The following is a 20,581-nucleotide window of genomic DNA, read 5'->3' as shown; positions in this document are numbered from 1 at the left end:
TGTTCCTTTCCAACATATATCTTACCTCTGTCAAACAATAATCAATAATCAATCAATTACATCCATCCATTCATCCATTCATCCATTCATCCAACAAACCTCCTCCTCCTCCTCCTCCATCCAATCAATCAATCAATCAGTCAATCAAATGGATGATTAATTAAATGTACAACTAGGTAATACAATAAATACCATCTCCAAACGTGTATTATTGTAATAATCAAGATTGTCTTTCCTCTATTAAGGGAAAGAATTCTCCGCGAGCTGGATACGCAAGCTATGGCTGCTCTCCCCACGAGAGGGATTGATACCTAACCCTTAATACGGCTTGGTGGACCGGACCTACAAGGCAGCACCAACTGTCTTTTCAACAAAACACCAAAAAGAATCCCTCAAAAGAGACTGAATTGGATGTTGTGAAAGTAGCTCAAATATCTAACAAACACGATCATTCAATCCGATCAATCAAACAATCAATCGAACCAATCACAGACAATTTAGTCAAGGCTGATTCAACATCATCCGATCTGAACACACCTTGTGCAGTCATTCCAATACAACAGATTCCATACTGTTGGATCCAGGCGATACGAGAAAGTATGATTTGACCTTGATGTACAGTGTCTACCCACTGCCAGGCAACGTCATCCAAGCACTCAATGAGAGGATCAACAGCACAGATCCAGATCACTGCAGCTCTATCCCCGAAGGCACATTAGGATACGATATGTTTGCGCAGGAGGCAATGGAGAGACTGAGATATCAACCAGTCAAACTCACCGATAAATGTGCCGCCAGCATCGCCACTTACATCTGTACAAAGGCATTCAGAAGTACGTGTTCTGGGAGTGGAATGAATGGCTCAGCGAGACACTAACATATCACAATCACACTCATTAACTTCAACTATTTAGGCCCATATCCAAACGTCTTGCCATTCTGCTCAGATGTCTGCACAGCTCTGTACAATGATTATACATGTGGAGGATATACCAACTTCACTACTGAGGTGTTTGGACATCCTTTCACCTATATCCCTGCGACTTATGAGGAGTGCATCAAGGGTAGTGTCTCAGGCAGCAACTGCACCGCACTGAGTATGACTGCTCAGCTCATTGGTTGGCAGTGGGTTGGTCCAGATGGCGAGTCTGGCATCGACATTGACTTGTGATTACACAAAACGATTGTGATGAATGAATAAAGATAGATCAGATTGGTCCAGGACAATTCGAAATGGTGTGGGGGTGGAGCCATTCCCGTAGTTATTTGATCATTCAATTCAATCGGGTTGTGCAATCATTCATACACATACGTACATATTATATATATATATACATACATTGAGGGATGACAAGAGGTAAAGATAGAACTGTTGTCGTCACTATCAATGATGATGGCGACTTTGAAGAGCAGGAGGAGCAATCTTCATTGTTGTTGGATCATGACAACAACGACAAAAACGATGACGACAGCAGCAACAACAACAATTCAGGCGGAGGATATGTACCACTTCTCTCAATTGATAGAGATGTGGAGGAGGGGGACGAGATGACTGAGGTTCCAGCAAATGAGGCACCACCAATCACCTCAGTTGTTGTTGGAAGCTCATGCAAGAAGGGATGTTGTGGCAAGACTCAGTCACTTGTGTCTGAGGTGCAACCCGAGACAACAGCAGTGGAGCAGGTTCAAAGTCAAGATCAAACTTCAATTGCCAATGCCATTGCCATCGCCATTGACCCAGATGCAGCAGCCGCAACAGTCGAGCTGGGCACACTTACAGTCACAACTCCAGCCCCAACACCAAGCACATGCAAGAAGGGTTGTTGTGGCAAGATGTCACCACCTGCATCTGTGGAGACAGCAGTAGCAGTAGATGTAACAGTGGCAGTAGAACAGGATGACAAGAATGTGGATGTCACACAGGTGCCTGAAAAGCCTGCTGGCAGTTCATGCAAGAAGGGATGCTGTGGCAAGAAGAAAACGCAGCAGGATCAGGTGACGACGACTCTTGAGCAACCACCACAAGTTCAACCACTTCCAGAGGTTGCCATGATGACACCAGAGGTTGCTGTCACGACACAGCCATACGACGCGTCCATTGCCAAGCCAACAACAGGCTCATGCAAGAAGGGATGCTGTGGCAAGAAGAAGACTGAGGTTGCGGTCCCCCAGCCTCAAACAGTCGACCTAATTTCGATTGTCACTCAATCTGATGCGACAACAGCTTTGGAGCAGGTCACCCCATCACCCGCCCCAGTCGCAGTCCCAACTCCAACGACAAGCTCATGTAAGAAGGGATGTTGTGGCAAGAAGACTCAAGTTGTTATCCCAGAGCCCCAGGCTCAGGTTGAAACGATCACACCTTCAGTCTCAGCCACAGTCGCAGTCCCAACTCCAACGACCAGTTCATGTAAGAAGGGATGTTGTGGAACAAAGTCCAACAAGTCAAATGTCGACAGTGCTGCACTGACACCAGATACATCAAGTTCCAACATGTTGCTTGTTGACGATGTCCAACAACAATTTGATGATGAATCACCTGAGACATCACTCCTTGCCAAGGACGTCGTCGTCCCCAGCCCCATCCAAGAGGAAGAAGAGACGGACGCCTGTAAGAAGAAATGTTGTTCGACCAAGAGTCCAGGTCCAGCTCCAGCAAAGCAGGGAGTCTGTCCCGTGGCCAAGCCCAAGGCCAAGGCTAACCTCAAGCCCAAGGCCAACTCTAAGTCGACTGATCGCTTCTGCTGCGAAGTGTGTCTCACTGGCCCATGCTGTGGTGTCGACTGCTGCAAGACACAGTGCTGCCTCACGATCCAAATGGACTATGGCGGCAAGGACGGTTTCATCTACAAGTCCAGCAGCAAGAAGCGTGTGTTTGCCTCATTGCTCTACAAGAACTGTGGCAGCTTGTTTGGACTAAAGTTTGGATATGAACAACAGGAGGACACACCTGGCGATGATGGCGATGTGGGCAATAATGATGTGGAGCTGGCTGGCGTTGAACAGACTGTCATCATCAGTCTGGAGCCCACTGGATTGACCTGCTGCTCAGACTGTTTGAGCAACGTGGACAGCAAGTTGCTTGCACTTTCAGGCATCATATCCGTGTCGACCAACCTCTTCACCCTTAAGTCAGTCATTGTCTACAACAATGGACAACTCACAGTTGAGTAAGTAACCTCATGGAAAGGATTGATTGAGTGAATGAGTGAATGAGTGAGTGATTGATTGAGTGAGTGAGCGAGTGTGATTGATTGATTGATTGAGTGAGCGATCCATCATACTTGGAATAATTCCACTGACACTACCGCTGATATAACTTGTAGCGACATCATTGGTACGGTCCAAGCCATTGGATACAAGGCCACAGAGGTGCCTCCAGCTGATATTGATCAGATTGCAATTGATCTCCAGGGCTGCACTACGACCCAGGCAGATAACCAAGACTTGGCAAAAGAGTTAAGGACTTTGGACGGTGTTGTGGACATCACATTCGACCAAAATGCACTGTTGAAGGTCAGATATGATGGAGACAGGGTTGGCGCAAGAGACATTTATGCCAAGGTTGAGGCGGCCGTTGCGCCAGATGAGTGTCTTTTGAAGTTGGCCGATCCCCTTGGATCGAATGGCGGTGCGTCGCAGTCTGTGCATGCCGCTCAGCTGGCCACGTTGCGTCGTCTGCTCATCCTGAGCATCGCGCTGTGTGTGCCCGTCGTCTTGTTTGCTTTCATCATCCCAGTGGGCCACTCATGGTTGGACTCTGACCTCGCCCGAGGCCTATCATGGCGCATCCTATTCAACTGGATCCTCACTACCCCCATCCAATTCTACGTCGGCCTGCCCCTTTACCAGGGCGCCTGGAAGTCGATCCGCTTCCACCGTCGCGCCAACATGGACCTGCTCGTGATGATGTCCTCATCAATGGCCTACGTCTACTCGATCATCTCGCTCATAATGACCATGTCGTCGACCACCTACGAGGGCACGGTCTTCTTTGAGACCAGCGCGCTCCTGCTCACACTGATCATCTTTGGTCGATATCTTGAAGGTGTGGCGCGTGGACGTGCCTCAGACACCTTGTCCAAGCTGCTCTCCCTCCAGTCCAAGACAGCCACACTCATCGTCGATGAGCACGATGCCGCCCAGGACCGTGAGATTGATATCAGGTTGGTCCAGCGCGGCGACTTACTTCGCGTGTTGCCCTGGTCCCAAGTGCCGGCGGATGGCGCCATATCTGATGGCTACGAGGCCTTTTTAGACGAATCAATGGTGACGGGCGAGTCGACCGTTGTGCACAAACAAGCGACGCACCTGGTCTACGGCGGCTCGATGAATCAGACGTCGCCATTCACCATGCGAGTCACTACCAAGCCCAGCCAATCGACCCTGGCCAACATCTGTAAGCTGGTCGAACAATGCCAGTCATCCAAGGCGCAGGTCCAGAACCAGGCCGACCTCGTCGCCTCATACTTTGTGCCATGCATCGTGCTCGCATCACTTCTCGTCTTTGGCCTGTGGATGGTTTTGATCAAGACTGGCGCGGTGGCCGCACCGGCTGGCGTGGGGGCCTTTACCTTTAGTATGTTGTTCGCAATGTCTGTGATGGTGATATCGTGTCCCTGCGCCGTTTCCCTGTCCACGCCAACCGCCGTCATGGTGGGCAGTGGAGTTGGCGCCAAGTTGGGCGTGCTTTTCAAGGGTGGCGAAGTGATAGAGCGCACAAAGAGCGTCAGCACAATTATCTTTGACAAGACTGGCACACTTACTAATGGTCGCCCCAATGTCACGGACCATCAATGTTATGGCTCACATGGCTGGACCACCAAGGACCTGTTCTACTTTGTTGGCTCGGCCGAATTGGGTAGCGAGCACATCATTGGAAAGTCAATCTCCAAGTATGCCCGCGAGTCCATCCAATGCCAGCTCGAAACTCCAACCGATCTTCAAACAACACCCGGCCGTGGCCTTACCTGTCTCGTGGATGGCCGCCAGGTCACCGTCGGAAACCGTGCATTCTTTGCCGAATGTGATCTTGCTGTCGCCCCCACCATCGTTCAACGAATGAAGAGCCTGGAGTCCGAGGGCAAGACAGTTGTGCTAGTTGGTTTAGATCGTGAAGTCATGGGATTGGTTGCATTAATGGATACCCCGCGTCCAGAGGCGCGAGCAGTGGTCGATCACCTCAAGACAATGGGCATCGACGTGTGGATGGTCAGTGGCGACAACAACGCAGCAGTGCGATACGTTGCCAAGGAACTGGGAATTGATCACTGCGTGGGAGAGGCCACGCCAAAGTCCAAGAGCGAGAGTGTCAAGCAACTCCAACAATCTGGTCGCGTCGTGGCGATGATTGGAGATGGTGTGAACGATGCCGTGGCGCTGGTCCAGGCCGACGTGGGCATTGCCGTGGTCAATGGAACTGATGTAGCGCTGGAGGCGGCCAACATTGTATTGATGAAGCCCGACCTCTATGGCGTGGTCAATGCGATCGACCTTGCTCGCAGCACCTTCCGCGTGATCCGCTTCAATCTCTGCTGGGCCTTTGTCTACAACCTCATCGGCATACCTCTTGCCAGTGGACTCCTCTACCCCTTCACTCACTTCTCCATCTCGCCCACATTCGCCGGACTCTCCGAACTCCTCTCATCGTTGCCAGTGATCCTCTTCTCATTGCTTCTCAACCTCTACCGTCCACCCAAGATCTAAGGTTCCTTCCATCCTTCCTTCGTTCCTTGCCTGGCAACACATCATCATCATTCATTCATTCATTCATATCAACCCCAATATCCAATTCATTCGAATAAAGTGATGGATATTCACATTCAACCTATTATTGTCTCCATGTTCCCATTCTTCGCGCTCCGCTCGCCACACCACACAATGTCAGCGAGCGCAAGGTCCAAACTCAATCACAGTTAAGGTCTAATTTAAATATGTACATAATATTATCTCTATCTCGAGTTAATTAGCTCAATCAATCACTGTCAACTCGTTCCTTAAACATGCCCATGGACCATCTGTCAGGTGATGATTTTGATGATGATGGCAAGGCAGGCGATGAGCAAGGAACACCATCATCTGCCTCCACTCGCAAACAACCCTTGCAATCACAATCCTTAATAGCCCAACACCTTGATGTATTATTAAACACCACCAAGTTGGAAGAGGTGTGTGTGATTGATTGGGGCTTCAAGTCGGTGAGTGTGTGGGCGAGTGGGCATTGATAACTCTTGTCAGGTGATCGAGTGTTTTGTGTATGATTGATTGATCTATTTGTGTTATTTGATGGCAATCTATTCCAATGTAGTTGTTGTTATTATTGTGCTTAATGACTATAAGTAGTGTTTATGTGAGTCTCAGGATAGATAGGGTTAGGGCTTGAGAGTGTGAGTGAATGAGCCAACAACAATGTTGTTGGTTAAATGTATTATTACTCTCTGGCTTAGTGTATGCCCGGGCCTGCAGCCGTCGTCACAAAAAGCCTATCTCCTCACCAGAAACACATAATAAAACACAACCTCCTCCAATAGCTTGATAGAGTTGACATCAATAGTTGACAATCAACAAGTGAGTGTGATTGATTGATTGTTTGATTGATTGATTAGTCTGTGTGTTTGTGTTTGTGTGTGTGTGTGTTGTGTTGTGTTTGTTTATCCATTTCCAGGCCTCATCCTTGAGTCTACCTTCCAACCATCTATCCAGCCTCTAGTTATCACCATCATCACTCTCTCACTAACTCAATTAGTCCTCCAGGATACATCAATATAACAATACCTGCCGTGTATCATATACTTATATAAATATATATAATATTTCTTTCCATCCCTCAAACAATCATTTACAATCTATAAGTTGTTGGATTAGATCCATTGTTAGATAGTGGAACAAAAGTATGTGGAATGCATCCCCAGCTTGGATTCAGGTCAAACCCATAAATTAACAATTCTTCCATATTACAACCAAATCCAAGTCAAAGGCAAGATGAATAGTTCATCTTTAAAGTCATTGATTTATAATGATAGGTTCCTAAGTGTGACAAGATTGGATATTGGACAGGTGACAGAGGATTTTGTCTATGAACATGTCAATGTCAAAGGACTACCATTAGTAATTGGTGGTTTGTCATCATCCTCCAACACTACAACAACAACTACAACTATACCAATGTCACCAATGTCACCAATGTCACCAAGGTCTCCACTACCCAACAATAACAACAACAACAGTATATTCACAATCGACTGGTTATCAAAGAGATACAGTGAACAAGATATTAGTGTACAACTTGATAATGGACTAAAGGATACTTGGAAGTTTGGACAGGTACTTCAGCACATTATGGCTGACAAGACCTCGCCCGACACTAGCATAGCAGGAGGTTCAGGTGATAGTCCCATTGCGACGGCAACCACTACGCCTATCATCAGGAGCAGGATCGCACTATCCGCACCTTCAGAGTGGATCAGTAACATTCAAGACTCAAACACATCAGCCGAGTACCGAATCCCAACATATCTCAAGGACAAGGGACCCAATGACATGGTCTCCGACCTGCCCCTCGAGTTCCAAAAGGCCACGTCCGTGCGTCTGGTCTTGGAACAGGACGACTGTCCAACGCCGGCTTACCGCGAGCCCAATGCTGCGATCGGACAGATACTGATGGTGGGCAACGTTGGCACCAACGCTTCAACGTTGCTCTTTTGTACTTCTACCGAACACAAACACATGGTCGACAAGTTCTGGAGCGAGCACACAAAGGGTGGAGGCGCGATGAGTGCGATGGGCGACGATGGAGAGCAGCCCGTGTCCCTGTCTGTAAACGACTTGCTCGGCTCAGGCATCCCATTCTATCTGGTCGAGCAAAAGGTCGGCGACTTGGTCATTCTGCCCTCATGCAGTCTACATCAGAGCATTAATATGGGCGGCAAGAGTATCAAGATGTCTTGGCAGCGTGTAGTCGCTCACTCATTGTCCAACACATACGACTACATGTTGCCAATGTATCGCCGCATGCGTCGACGCGAGACTCTGCCAACCAAGCTCCTGCTCTACTATGGCCTGATCGGACGCGTCAACAAGGGCAAGAAGCTTGCGCTCGAGGCGGGCGTCAGTGTGGACCGCGTGATCAGGTTTGTTCGCGAGACATTGATCGTTCACCGCATGATGGTCGACGTCAACTGGAACGACCGCATACACAATGAGGACTCTGTGGTACGCGCAACCGACATTGAATTCAAACAGATGGAGCTGGGCTCACCAAATCGCTTCTGCTCAGGCTGCCACGCCTATATCTTCAACCGCTGCTACCGCGCACAACAGATGCAAAACGCACACTTTTGTCAAGAATGTGTGGCCGAGGGTAAGGACTGCGGCCTGATCAACGAGCTGGAGCTCTGTAACATATTCCTATCCAACTCGGTTGTCAATGATCTGTTGGTCGACTCAAAGATGGTGCTGCGCGATCTGCTGATGATGGCCAAGCTGTTTGAGTCCAACGACGTGTTTGAGGAGTGCTTCACATCGATGATCTCGCCATCAAAGGTGTCAATGGCCACGCTGGCCCATAGCCAGCTCGCTCTGTCCAAGACTGAGCCAAGGTCCACGTGCCATCAGTGCAAGCTGCCCAAGCCAAACTCAAAGATGGCACAGTGCACCAATCGATCGACATGTGGCAAGATGTATTGTGGCCAATGTCTAGCGACACGCTACAACACCGTGTTGATTGATTGCCAGAAGACTTCGTGGCTGTGTCTTCACTGCAAGGGTATGTGTACATGCAGCACATGTCTGAAGAAGACCATGACGCTGCCTATGGGCGGTATCGTCGACAGTCCGCTGCTCAAGAAGCGTGGTAGCATCCAGATGTTCGAGGCTAACTCCTCGCCACGCAAGTCGATGCTTGAGGCCGGTTCATCGCCACGCAAGCCCCTGAGCCTCGAGGCCAACTCCTCGCCACGCAACGCCAACAACTCATCGCCACGCAAACCACAAGACGAGTACCAGGTGTGCGCTGGCTCGCCAAACCTATTTGACTATAGCTACTTCAGTCCAACATTCACTGGACTGGGCATGTCTCCCCGCAAGCGCGACTCACCCCTGTGGAATCAGATGATGGGAGCGCGCACCCAGACTGGCAACTATGTTCAAGCCAATATGGTGGTCCAGGTCGGACCAGCACAAGTTGAGTACACTTCGCCCTACAGCGGTATGGGACTGGATCTGGACTCAGCCGTGACGTCAGACTACTCGTCACCATCCACCATCCACCTTCAGAGCATGCCACATTCAATGAGTATAACGCCTACTCCGACCTCACCATCACAGGCCATCCCCGGCTCACCCTTCCACTACTACACCAACTTCCCCCAGTCACCAAATATCCAGTCCAAACTGTTAGAGTCTAAGCCCCTGCCACTGGCGGACAATAGCAATCATATATTCAACAACATCATAGTTGATCAATCAATCCAGCTGACACATCATCATCAGACCTTTGGCGCACCAGACATCACCATGGCACCTCCAATGGACTATGATGGAAAGTACAATAGCAACATGTCTCAGCAGCAAGGCAATGAGCGAGGTGATGATGTTAATGGAGGATCATCCTCTAACAACATATATCCTAATGGAACAGGTGGCGGCGGTGGAGTTGGGCCAACAGGTGGCGGCGGTGGAGGTGGAGAAGACACTCCCAACAATGGCGGCAACATCAACAACAACAATAGTAACAATAACAACAACAATAATAATAACAACAATAATAACAACAGCGGAAACAGTTCATCATCAACATCAACAGAGACTTCAAAGAGCAAATCTAAGAAGTCCAAGAAGAGAAGATCAGAGGAGCTCAGCAAGAAGGAGTCCCAACAGAAATCAAAGAAGGCCTCGCCACCAATTGTAACAACGCCGATTGACCCACAGGACGACCAGCGTCCTAAGCTGACCATGTCAGTTGGCTGTCCGCCTCCACCTATGCCCTGGTACGATGGCACTCAGACAGAGTATGGCGCAATGAACTCAAATGTTCCCACACCTACCAACTTTGCTGGCAATCAACCACCCAGAGGCATGGTCGGCAGCAAAGAGGCATTGCCGCCTGGTTCGATGGTATGGGCTCGTCTTGGCAACCTCTCACAGTTCTATCCAGGCAAGATATGTTATCCCAATGAGATACCTGGGGTGATACGAGTTCCAGATTGCGCATCCTACGTCTTCTTCTTTGGCGACAACTATTGTGATATGGTCGAGAACAAGAACATCGTGGCCATGTCTACTGGCAACGAGTACAGTGCACCATCCAAGGCATTTGAGCAGGCGGTCAAAGACGCAGTTGAATACAAGCGACGAATGGATATCAACAACGCAAGCAGACAGCAGTATATAATGAGTGATGGGGCCACCATGACTATGAACCCAGGCATCCCAATGCCACCAATGCATTCTCCATTCCAAACTCCAGATGCTCAATCGTATCCAATGGTGGGAGGTCAGCCAATGATGGGCGCACCTGTGATGCCCATGCATGGACAGGCACTCCAACAACAACTGCATCAACAGCAACCACACACTGGTCTTGCGCCTGCCGACTTCCAGCAGCAACATGTGATGCCTACACATTCGCAATCAATGTCTGGGCCTTTCAGTCAACAGTCGCAAAAGCTTCCAGGACAACACAACCTGAATGAGAGCAGTGGAGTGGTGAGCACATCCAACTACTTCTCATCAATGTCACTCAATAGCACTGGTAGTCTGGAGCAGTTTATGATGCCAAAAGAATTGCAACCACAGGCTGTTGTAGGTAACGACGCCTCAAGGTCTACGACAGGTGCAGCACCAGGCAGTGTAGTTGGCATGTCCATCCCAATCAAACAGGAGTCGTCGTCACCAGTTCCAGTCACATATCAACAGGACAACAACAACAACAACAACCAGTCCTACTCTCTTCAACACTTTATGTCTCATCCCAACAACCACAACACCAACACTGGCATTGTAACATTCGCCACACAGCAGCAACATCAGTCAGTCCAACAACAGCAACAGCAACAGCAACAGCTACAACAGATGTCAACTATGGATGAGACCAAGTCGAATTCATTCATAACAGACTCATCTAATGGTGGTGACCTGTTTGACAACATGTGGAGCTATCCAGGATTGGAGTGAGTGTATCCCATCAATCCAGGTGCGTCAATCAAATAATAATCAATCATTGTATTAAATTGGAACAGAGACAGTCTCTGTCTACAGTACTTCTCAATATATAGTATTTATTATTAACTACCTATTCCACTGATTGGATTGATAGTTATTGTACTGTTGTTGTTGTGGAAGTTGTTGCTGTTGAAGTTGTTGTTTGTTCACATTCATATTCACCATGTTGTATTGCTGTTGCTGAGGTTGTTGCATGTATTGTTGTTGATTCATCTGGTTCATTGGCATTGGATTCATTTGATTCATCGGGTTCATTTGATTCATTGGCATTGTGTTCATCTGGTTCATCGGGTTCATCTGATTCATTGGTATTGGATTCATCTGTGTCATCTGATTCAATTGATTGCCAACATAGTTGGCCTGGCCCATGTTGTTGTTGCCCATTTGATTCATCATGTTATATTGTTGTTGGAATGGTTGTTGTGGAAGTTGTTGCTGTTGTTGTTGAAGTTGTGGTAGTTGTTGTTGTTGCTGTTGTTGTTGTAGTAACATCCTTTGTTGTTGTTGCTGCTGTTGTAGTTGAAGTTGTTGTTGTTGTATCTTTTGTTGCATCAACTGTTGTTGTTGTAGTTGTAGTTGTTGTTGTTGCTGCTGCTGCTGTTGTAGTTGTTGCTGTTGTTGTTGTCTCTGTTGTGCCACCAATTGACTCTGATTCATTTGTGCCATCTGTTGCTGTTGCATCTGTTGCTGCATTTGTTGTTGCATCAGCTGTTGCTCCTGTATCGATTGTTGCTTCAGCTGTGCCTGCTTGTTGCTATTATAATTGATATTATTATATCCAACCTCTTTGCTATTGATCTGATTGAGTGCATCATGTATCTGAGTGGATGTGAGCGGTTGGATGTTGTTGCCAGACGACTCCAGCTTGCGTAGATTGCTGTTGATCTTTGGCGCTTGCTGCGTGCCCTGAGCCAGCCCTTGCAGAAGCTCCTGGAACGACATTATGTACTCGGATAGGAGCACCTCTTCGATCTCGTTGAGCATTGTCAGGTCACGATCATCTTCCTCAAACATTGCCTTCTTTTTCTTGAAGTCATCCACTGCTGATTTCTGTACTCTCTTGTTCTTGCCCTGTTGAGTCCATCGCTTCAATGAACTAAAGTCCACATCCCTGTCACTAAACTGATTGCTAGCATTCTCAAAGTTAAGTGGTGCCATGCCCTTCTCCTTTCGTCTGTTCTGTATCCAGTTGATGAGTAATCTTCAGGTTTGACGTATGGTATTAGTGATCGAGTGAATGAATGAGGTCCACTGATTTCCACACCAATGAATGACATACTTGATATTTGGTATGATTGCGGCGAACTGATGTGATTGTCTACTATGTACAGTTGGTATATCTTCAATGCTGTGCCATTTGATCCTCTGATTGATTGAATGATGTGTCAGTTCAGTATAGTGATCGATCAACCCATCCAGTGATTACACTTACACTGATCTCATAACGAGTATGTGTTTCAAAGTCGGCTTGCTCATCCACTCCTACAATAACAAAGTACTTCTTCAATACTCTATATGTGATTGGCCATTGATTCAAGAAGTCAAGTTAGTGAGTGTCTTTCCATGCCATGCCGTGCCATGCCATGCCTGCCATACCCGTGTGTCTCTTTCTGTATATAATCCTCCTTCTTAATATATGGCGCTATATCGAATCCAATCTCTTCAAAGACCTCTCTTGCTGCGCTTTGTGTCTCTGTCTCGCCTTCCTTGCCTTTGCCCTTTGGGAAGCCCCAGCCCCACCATTGTTCTTTGACCAATACGACCTGATTGATTGAATGATGGCTGTCAGTAAGTCTAAACAAGTCAATAGTTAAATACCAACTCACCTTTGTCATGTCCTTATTCAATATGATGGCACCATATCTTGGTATCAGCCTCTTGAAGGATTCAAACTTCTTCATCATCTCTCCATAGGTGGAGGTAGTAAGCAATGCTTCATGCAATGGTTTGAGACGTTCATTGCTCTTTAGTACTAAACATCACCGTAACAACAACATAATGATAAAAGGATAGGTGTAAGATTGATGTAACTCAGTCACTCAGTCACTCAGTCGAGGATGCACGAATGATACTAACTTAACTCGGCAAAGTTCTGAAGATCAGGCTTAGGCAACCTTGGATTCTGTATTAGATGAATGTCAATGTAGTACCAATAGGCCTCTTCAATGAACATGAAGAGATCCTCAAACGACGTCAAGTTGGACTCAGTCGAAATGAATGTGTCTGCCAGCGACGTAAGTATCTCGCGTAGCTCCTCTGTTACTGTTTGGTCTACTACCGCTGTTGCTGTTGTTGCTGCTGCTGCTGCTGCTGCTGCCGCCGCTCCCGTCATAGTTGTTGACGCAGTCAATGAAACAACATCTCCACTCTGTTGTTGTTGATGATGTAGTTGTTGTTGTTGTTGTTGTTGTTGCTCTGAGTTTGTGGCCACAACAACAACAGCATTCACTGGTGACAAAGTCTTTGATGTCATCGTACTTTCCTCTCTCTTTCTTTCTCTCTCTCTCTTTTAATTGTTATTACTTTTTCTTGATGTTTATATAACTTTAACAAGTGTAATTTCAATTGATTGACTGATTACCTTTTTAGCATCAGAACCCTATTTAGTTAAATAACATCAAGTTGCAACTTGATGATGACTTTCCTGCCGGAATAATATTTAATATATTAAATATTAATAATTGTTATCAAATAAACTTCGAAAAGAGTTAATAATCGAGGAATCAGTAAGTTGACAAGTATTGAAACATTCAAAGAAACAACATCAAAGATCGTTTATTTCTTAACCACCCAAGCGTTGACACGAACGTCCTTGTCCTTGAGGGTGAAACAATACTTTCCAACATCGTTGATAGCTCCGGACTCTGGTGGCATACTGATTTGGTTGGCCACACTTCTCTGCTTGACTTGGTATACTCCGTTGGGGTCCTTCAGAGTGACACAGTAGTCGCCAGGAGCAACACTTGGGAATGCCCAGCCAGCATTGTCACCAGTTGATTGGGCTGTTCCCATCACTGTTCCATCGCTCTTTGCAAGGGTGGCTTCGATACCGGCAATGTATTTGCCACCTCCAGCCTCTCCATCATTGACGTATCCTGAGACCTTGTACGTCTTCTTTGCAGCCACCCAAGCATTGGCACGAACGTCCTTGTCATTAACGGTGAAGCAATACTTTCCAACATCGTTGATAGCTCCGGACTCTGGTTGGATACTGATTTGGTCTGGCATATTTCTCTGCTTCACTTGGTATTCACCCTTGGGGTCCTTCAGAGTGACACAGTAGTCGCCAGGAGCAACACTTGGGAATGCCCAGCCAGCATTGTCACCAGTAGATTGGGCTGTTCCGACCACAGTTCCATCACTCTTTGTAAGCGTAGCTTCGATGCCGGCAATGTATTTGCCACCTCCAGTCTCTCCATCATTGACGTATCCTGTGACCTTGTACGTCTTTTCGACTGGTGTTGTAGTTGTACCCACAAACGCGTTGATTCTGGCGTTCTTGTCAGCTATTGTGAAGCACTTCTTTCCAACGTCGTTGATAGCTCCAGACTCTGGCTGAATACTGACTTGAGCTGGCATATCTCTCTGCTTCACTTTGTACACTCCAGCGGGGTCCTTAAGGGTCACACAGTAGTCACCTGGAGCAAGACCCTCAAACTTCCATCCAGCATTGTCACCAGTTGACTTTGTTGTATTGAGAACGGTTCCATCACTTGATGTAAGAGTTACATCCAAGCCTGCAATGTATTTGCCACCTCCACTGTTTTGATCATTGACATATCCAGACGCCTTGTAGGTCTTGCGCTTCTCGACCCAGGTGTTGAGTCTGGCATTCTTGTCCTTGATGGTGAAACAYTTCTTTCCAATGTCRTTGACGGTYCCAGAGATTGGTTGAACGGACACTTGACCAGCAACATCTCTCTGCTTSACTTGCCACAACTCATCTGGGTCCTCTTGAATGGTGACACAGTAGTCACCTGGAGCGAGGCCTTCAAACTTCCATCCRGCRTTGTCACCAGTCGACTTTGTTGTTTGGAGAACGGTTCCRTCACTTGATGTGAGGTTGACGTCCAAGCCAGCAATGTATTGGCCACYTCCAGCYTGACCATCATTGACATATCCTGAGGCCTTGTAGGTCTTGCGCTTCTCAACCCAGGTGTTGAGTCTGGCGTTCTTGTCCTTGATGGTGAAACAYTTCTTTCCAATGTCGTTGAYGGTYCCAGAGATTGGTTGAACGGACACTTGACCAGCAACATCTCTCTGCTTYACTTGCCACAACTCATCTGGRTCCTCTTGAATGGTGACACAGTAGTCACCTGGAGCGAGRCCTTCAAACTTCCAKCCAGCATTGTCACCAGTCGACTTGGTTGTYTGGAGMACRGTTCCATCACTTGATGTGAGGTTGACATYCAAACCAGCAATGTAWTKGCCACCTCCAGCCTGACCATCATTGACRTATCCAGAYGCCTTGWATGTCTTGCGCTTCTCGACCCAGGTGTTGAGTCTGGCGTTCTTGTCCTTGATGGTGAAACAYTTCTTTCCAATGTCGTTGACAGTTCCAGAGATTGGTTGGACGGACACTTGGCCAGAGACATCTCTCTGTTTAACTTGCCACAACTCATCGGGTTCATCCTGAATGGTGACACAGTAGTCACCTGGAGCGAGACCTTCAAACTTCCATCCAGCATTGTCACCAGTCGACTTGGTGGTCTGGAGGACCTTACCATCACTAGTTGTGAGATTAACCTCCAAGCCAGCAATGTATTTGCCACCTCCAGCCTGACCATCATTGACGTATCCAGTTGCCTTGTAGGTTGTGCGCTTCTGGACGTAGGTGTTTATGCGGGCATTCTTGTCTGTGATTGTGAAGCACTTCTTTCCAATGTCGTTGACCGTTCCAGAGATGGGTTGGGCAGACACTTGGCCAGAGACATCTCTCTGCTTCACTTGCCACAACTCATCTGGGTTATCTTGAATGGTGACACAGTAGTCACCTGGAGCGAGGTCATCAAACCTCCATCCATCATTGTCACCAGTTGATTTGGTAGTCCTGAGAACGGTTCCATCACTTGAAGTAAGATTGACCTCCAGGCCTGCAATGTAATTACCACCTCCACTGTTCTGATCATTGACGTATCCAGATGCACTGTACAGTTTTGAGGATGTGGTGCTGGGACTAACAGTGGTAGTGGCAACGGTGGAAGCAGTGGTAGTAGAGGTGGGGGTCATAGTGGTTGATGCAACGGTAGAGGCAACAGTGGAGGTAGGTGGTACAGAACCAGTTGTCACTGTGGTGGTAGCAGTAGTAGTTTGGGTGATTGTTGAGGTCGGGGTCCTTGTGGTAGACGCGGTGGTAGAGGCAGTGGTGGATGCAACGGTAGAAGGTGGAACCGAAGTTGTCGTTGCAATAGTTGTTGCGGTAGTGGTCTGCGTGATGGTAGAGGTAGGGGTCCTAGTGGTCGAAGCAGTGGTTGAAGCAGTGGTCGAGGCAACAGTGGATGGGATAACTGTTGTTGATGTTGTTGGCGGAGCAGTTGTGGTTGCAATTGTAGTTGCGGTAGTTGTCTGCGTGATGGTAGAGGTAGGGGTCCTAGTGGTAGTAGCAGTGGTCGAGGCAGAGGTAGAAGCAACGGTAGATGTTGTTGGGTGTACACCAGCAGTTGTTGACGCAATGGTAGTGGCGGTAGTGGTCTGCGTGATGGTTGAGGTAGGGGTCCTAGTGGTCGAAGCAGTTGTCGAGGCAGTGGTCGAAGCAGTTGTCGAGGCAACTGTGGAAGAGACTGCTCCACTGGTCACTGTGGTGGAGTAGGTCGTTGTTGCAGTAATGGTCGACTGCGAGTTGGTAGTTGTGGCTGTTGTTGTGACAGTAGTCGAGGCAGATACGCTAACACCTGATGATGACACGGTTTGGGAACCGGTTAGGGTTGCAACTGTTGAAGCTACGGTCGATGCAGTTGAGACTGAGGTCGAGGCTACGGTCGATGCAGTTTGAGATGCAATTGTTGACGCTACAGTCGATGCAGTTGAGACTGTAGTCGTGGCAACGGTGGAGCCAGTGGAGACTGCACTTGATTGAGCATAACACTTTGGTTGGCTATCCCTAGGGTCAACATTGCAAATGTTGCCAAGTGGACATTTCATAAACAAACACTTAATAGAGAAAGAGAATGAGAGAGAAAGAGAAAGAGAGAAAGAGTAAGTTATATTAGTCAATTGATTAATATACAATTTTAAAGGATATTCATGGATAAAGTCATACCTTAGGGAAACACTTTTGAGGTAGATTGTGCTGCGCTCCACAGCAGAACTGGTCATATCCACATATGTTCCCTCCACAGAGTTCTGTAATTGGCAGAGTAGAGTAAGAGTCAATCTATCAACAATTCATTCAATCATTTAAATAATTTGAATTTTAGATTACATACCTTGGGAGGAAACAGGGGTGGCATGATGGCAGAGCGCAACAAAAAATAATATTAGAAGTAGGAATAAAGTTTTCATTAACTTATTTAACTACAACAATAAGGAATAATAATTATAATTAATGAATGATTGGATTTGGAACATTTAATATACAATGATGGTTTTCCCCAATAGAGAGAGAGAGAGTTGGAAGAGGATATAGGGAGAGGGAGGGTTCCAGGGCATCTTTTGCATATGTGTTTGTATTGTGATCGAAGGGGCATTAGATCAGAGGGTTGCCCTGTACATCTGTAAAGAGTGGTGAGTTTACCCCATATTTATCAATTCGATATGCAGTAATAGAATTCGACAAAAGTTGTATTGGGTACCATTATTTCACAATATTTGGTTACCGTACTGGTTGTTGTTGTTGCCAGCAAAGAATAGAATGCCATATGCTTTATATGCGTCAATCAACACACCACCATATGTTGTTGTATTTCTGTGGATGGATTGTATTACAAGTGAGGTCGGTCAACAAAAGATTATGTACTAAGAATGCTTGCATGCATGGGCTCACTTTGAGTGATGTGGTCAAGGGTATCAGGTGATCTATGATGAATGTGGTCAAGGGTATCAGGTGATCTATAATGATACTCAAAGAGACGCAGGGGCAGATACATCAGGCATCTGCCACGCATGAAGCACGTCCAGGTGGCGATTCAAGTATATAAAAGTACATCACCGCCAGCCATATGAGTTGAACCCTTGTTTCTCAACATATATATTTATCTTAATAGCTCCATAAAGAATGTATCCCAAATGACTTCATTTCGTAGGGCATCTTTCGCAAAGTCACTAAGTTGCGGCCAGTAACTCGCAATGACCATGTAGTTGAATGTAAACGTGTAGTTGTTTGGCCAATGATCATGATGGACATTGACAAGGCATCTACTATCGTCGTCGTCGTCATATTCATCGTTATTGATGTGGACAGACAGCAAGACCTGTATGCTGGTCTAGTGTCTAGTGTTGGCTCAGCACTTCATCATGTGTACAATGCACTGAGTTAAGGACAAATTCATCGTGAACTTCGTGATCTTCGCTTCTGTGCTGATCGCCATTGTCTCCTTGATCGCCACGCCACGACTGCCACTACTCCACGTACTGTTGGTCTGTTGCCAACCAATGGTATTTGCAGTAGTCATCGTGTCATGGTCATAGTCATGGTCATTGTCTTGATTGTTGTGGTAATTGTTGTCACTTTTGTGGAGTGATTGATGATGACGATCGATAGTGCACTCGTTGATGTCATTCTTTATCCCTCCATCTCTTAGTGATGGTGGCTCTACCTTGAAACTGAGTACCTCCAACCAATAGACTACTGACAATGATTGATATAGATCAATTGTGGAAGATGTGGTAGTAGTGTTGTTGATGATGATGCCGAGTTGGAGTCGGTTGTGTTGGTCTCAGTGGTGTTGGAGATGTTGGATTGGGAGGTTGGTCTTGGATGTGATGGCTAAATCGATGATTATTTGTCAAAATAAGGGGGATTGGTTGGTTGCTGACCTTATTGATTGTTGAATAATCAAGAAATTGGAAGAAGCACATTAGAAATTAATTAATTTTTGAATTTGAATTCACCAAACCCACCGTTAAGTTGGCGGCAATTCAAACTGTTGAGGAGCTGAATGCTAGTCTTTAAAAGTAGATGTCCAACACATACTTATTATAATAATCATCTCAATAATAGTTAGTTATTTATTTACTTTGTTCAACACTATATATATTATTACTATTATAACAACAAATAATCATCATTCAATCTATATATACAAATAACAATATAATCTTTAAAATATATAACAATGTCAACTACTCTACGAGATAAACAAGAGAATAGAAAGAAGGACTTCAAGAAGGGTATCGATGCTGAACAAGCAAGAAGAAAGCGTGAGGAGATATCATCTACAATTAGAAAGACTGCAAGAGATGACTTCTTATTAAAGAAGCGTAAGGAGATGCTGTCCACTTCGAACGGCGCCCTCTCTTCAGAGTTGGTCATCCCAGCTGACATCCAACAACAATTCGAGGAGTATGAGAAGAAGGACTTGGAGACAAAGGTGAGTGTATAATAGAGTGTGAATGATTTGATTGATTGATTGATTGATTGAATGAATGAATGAATGAATGTGTCTAACTAACCACCTCCCCTCTCATATGACAGCTTCAACTTCTGCCGGATCTCACTGCTGCACTCAACTCGAGTGATCAAGCCATTGTTGTCTCTGCTCTTATCCAGTTCAGAAAGTTGTTGTCGATTGGTAAGTCATCCTCGTGAACAATGCTAACCTCCCCTCCCCACCCTTCGTTCTCTCCCTCACTCTCTCCTTTCTCCCTCCCACCCGACAACAGACAAGAACCCACCAATCACCCAGATCATTTCCTGTGGAGTTATACCAAGATTCAACCAACTGTTGGCTGATTGCCCAATTGCCAAGGTCCAGTTTGAGGCCGCATGGGCACTTACCAACATTGCCTCGGGCAACAGCACTCAGACCGAGCAGGTGATCAAGAGCGGCTCCGTGCAGATCTTTGTTAACTTGCTGAGCAGCCCACATCTGGAGGTGCAAGAGCAGTGTGTCTGGGCACTCGGCAACATTGCTGGTGACTCGATCAGAGCTCGTGACGACCTGATCCGCATGGGCGCCATCGAGCCCCTGATCAGCATCGGCATGAACATGAACACCAAGATCAGCATCATCCAGAACGTCATCTGGACCCTGTCCAACATGTGTCGCGGCAAGCCCCATCCTGACTTTACCCAGACCCAGAAGATCCTGCCTTTGTTGCGCCACCTGATCAGTCCCAACTTTGCAATGTCCTCTGACATCCTTGCCGACGCCTGTTGGGCCGCCAGCTACCTGTCCGATGGCGAGAACGACCGCTCACCGCC

At 46.8% G+C, this 20,581-nt stretch overlaps 7 protein-coding genes across 7 annotated transcripts; 5 read left to right on the top strand and 2 right to left on the bottom strand.

Annotated features, from left to right (window-relative positions):
• Positions 1 to 613: 613 nt before the first annotated feature.
• On the top strand, positions 614 to 1,171 carry SAMD00019534_063120 (hypothetical protein; the record flags this gene model as incomplete). The annotated part of the gene is made up of 2 exons (XM_012898132.1): positions 614 to 833; positions 915 to 1,171. The coding sequence occupies 2 exons, from the start codon at positions 614 to 616 to the stop codon at positions 1,169 to 1,171; spliced, it is 477 nt and encodes a 158-aa protein (XP_012753586.1).
• A 176-nt stretch (positions 1,172 to 1,347) lies between these two features.
• Positions 1,348 to 5,706, top strand: SAMD00019534_063110 (hypothetical protein; the record flags this gene model as incomplete). The annotated part of the gene is made up of 2 exons (XM_012898131.1): positions 1,348 to 3,170; positions 3,327 to 5,706. The coding sequence occupies 2 exons, from the start codon at positions 1,348 to 1,350 to the stop codon at positions 5,704 to 5,706; spliced, it is 4,203 nt and encodes a 1,400-aa protein (XP_012753585.1).
• Positions 5,707 to 7,164: 1,458 nt separating this feature from the next.
• SAMD00019534_063100 (hypothetical protein) lies at positions 7,165 to 11,172 on the top strand (the record flags this gene model as incomplete). Its single annotated transcript, XM_012898130.1, has 1 exon — positions 7,165 to 11,172. The coding sequence occupies one exon, from the start codon at positions 7,165 to 7,167 to the stop codon at positions 11,170 to 11,172; it is 4,008 nt and encodes a 1,335-aa protein (XP_012753584.1).
• Positions 11,173 to 13,995: 2,823 nt separating this feature from the next.
• Positions 13,996 to 17,669, bottom strand: SAMD00019534_063090 (hypothetical protein; the record flags this gene model as incomplete). The annotated part of the gene is made up of 4 exons (XM_012898129.1): positions 13,996 to 15,046; positions 15,896 to 17,320; positions 17,480 to 17,562; positions 17,646 to 17,669. 4 exons carry the CDS (start codon positions 17,667 to 17,669, stop codon positions 13,996 to 13,998), a joined length of 2,583 nt encoding a protein of 860 aa, XP_012753583.1.
• A 1,824-nt stretch (positions 17,670 to 19,493) lies between these two features.
• Positions 19,494 to 19,966, top strand: SAMD00019534_063080 (hypothetical protein; the record flags this gene model as incomplete). The annotated part of the gene is made up of 2 exons (XM_012898128.1): positions 19,494 to 19,748; positions 19,853 to 19,966. 2 exons carry the CDS (start codon positions 19,494 to 19,496, stop codon positions 19,964 to 19,966), a joined length of 369 nt encoding a protein of 122 aa, XP_012753582.1.
• Positions 19,967 to 20,179: 213 nt separating this feature from the next.
• Positions 20,180 to 20,518, bottom strand: SAMD00019534_063070 (hypothetical protein; the record flags this gene model as incomplete). The annotated part of the gene is made up of 1 exon (XM_012898127.1): positions 20,180 to 20,518. The coding sequence occupies one exon, from the start codon at positions 20,516 to 20,518 to the stop codon at positions 20,180 to 20,182; it is 339 nt and encodes a 112-aa protein (XP_012753581.1).
• SAMD00019534_063050 (hypothetical protein) lies at positions 20,367 to 20,579 on the top strand (the record flags this gene model as incomplete). Its single annotated transcript, XM_012898126.1, has 1 exon — positions 20,367 to 20,579. A coding segment is annotated over one exon (213 nt), but the record flags the coding sequence as incomplete, so codon positions are not given.
• Positions 20,580 to 20,581: the final 2 nt, after the last annotated feature.

Source organism: Acytostelium subglobosum, assembly GCF_000787575.1.
Source record: "Acytostelium subglobosum LB1 DNA, scaffold: scaffold12, whole genome shotgun sequence".
NCBI lineage: Eukaryota > Evosea > Eumycetozoa > Acytosteliales > Acytosteliaceae > Acytostelium > Acytostelium subglobosum.
The sequence above is the reverse complement of the archived record's forward strand: the minus strand, read 5'-3'. Positions and strand labels throughout refer to the sequence as shown.